The sequence below is a fragment of the Cyprinodon variegatus genome, unplaced genomic scaffold, assembly GCF_000732505.1.
Source record: "Cyprinodon variegatus isolate N-32 unplaced genomic scaffold, C_variegatus-1.0 Scaffold933, whole genome shotgun sequence".
Taxonomy (NCBI): Eukaryota; Metazoa; Chordata; class Actinopteri; order Cyprinodontiformes; family Cyprinodontidae; genus Cyprinodon; species Cyprinodon variegatus.
This window is the reverse complement of record NW_015151386.1, coordinates 45,022-46,319: the sequence shown is the minus strand read 5'-3', so window position 1 is coordinate 46,319 and position 1,298 is coordinate 45,022. Positions and strand designations below refer to the sequence as shown.

Genomic DNA, 1,298 nt, shown 5'->3' with positions numbered 1-1,298 from the left:
AGAGAAGACATCTGGACTCTCCTCACTCTCCTCCAACAGGAAGGCCTGCTGCCCAGAGCTCAGAGCATCATCATACTCCTCCTTAGCCTGCAGGCCACATAAAACATGTTTATTTTATTGTTTTATCTCCTTAATAAATGCATCTTTATGTCCAACTCACCTCCTGTTTCTCCTTAACCTCAGCTACAATTTGTGTCTTTCCAACCTGAGCACTGAAATGACACACAGCAGCATCTCCAGGCAGAGGGAAGACAAACACAGCCTCTATTGGTTTATCCTCCTTGTTCTCATAGTTCAGAGTAGAAACCACTGTAGCCACATGGTCTTTCACCTCCAGCTGCACTTCAATGCTCTTCAAAGGAACTAAAGCAACAATGTATAATGGTCTTGTATGAAAATCACACAAAGTTCTAAAATGTCTTAAGCTTTTTTTTCTTTTTTTTGCAGATGAAATATATTTTATACACAGAAGAGTGTACCTATTTAACAAAGTGATAAACTGTTATTGAGAAGCAACCAAACAACCAGATTTTAACAGCTGTGTACCTGGTTCCTTTGTGTTGGTTAGCAGACCACAGCGGTTCTCCATTGTGCCTACAGGACAAAAAGGAAAACAAAAAAGATAAAGTGTGTTGAAAAGTAGGCAACTACTTGGTACGATATAATTAAAAAAGATTAAGATCAAATAAGAAGACTAATCTAAAACCATTTTTTATGGTTAAAATTAGTTTTTTTTGTGCATGATGACAAATTACTTTGAAAGTACAAAGCTTACACTTTTAGATTAGATTAGATGAGCTTTATTGGTCTCACAGCGGAGAAATTCACTGGTCACATATTGGCATAGTACTTAAAGAAGGTGCAAACAAGGTGGAAAAGGTGCATTAGGAATAAAAAAATAAAGAAAAACAAAGAAATAAAAAAAGAAGCATATTGCACACAATATTGCACAGTCAATAAATAAAAAACTATAATATAGTTGCACAGTGGTTGTTACAGGAGTTATTGTGGTTATAGGGCAGTGTTATAGAGTCTGGTGGCAGCAGGAATGAATGACCTGCATTAGCACTCCTTCTTACAGACAGGGTGTCTAAGTCTTTCACTAAAGGAGCTGCTCAGCTCCTCTACAGTCTGATGCAGGGGGTGAGAGGTGTTGTCCATGATGGATGTGAGTTTGGACAGCATCCTCCTTTGAGCCACTTCCTCTACTGAGTCCAGAGTGCAGCCCAGGACCGAGGTGGCCTTCCTCACCAGCTTATTTAGTCTCTTTCTGTCCCGTTCTGAGCTGCCTGGGGCCC

The 1,298-nt window shown here is 39.6% G+C and overlaps 1 protein-coding gene across 1 annotated transcript in view; it reads right to left on the bottom strand.

The window, feature by feature from the left end:
• The window catches only part of LOC107100060 (von Willebrand factor A domain-containing protein 5A-like), a 5,734-nt gene extending 5,129 nt beyond the window's left edge, over positions 1-605 (bottom strand). Inside the window, exons 1-3 of the mRNA XM_015398415.1 lie at positions 547-605; positions 161-363; positions 6-87 (exon numbers count right to left, since the gene is read on the bottom strand). Of these exons, the coding sequence (XP_015253901.1) occupies positions 6-87; positions 161-363; positions 547-589 (328 nt within the window). The 5' untranslated portion in view covers positions 590-605. The remainder of the gene's footprint in view (positions 1-5; positions 88-160; positions 364-546) is intronic.
• Positions 606-1,298: the final 693 nt, after the last annotated feature.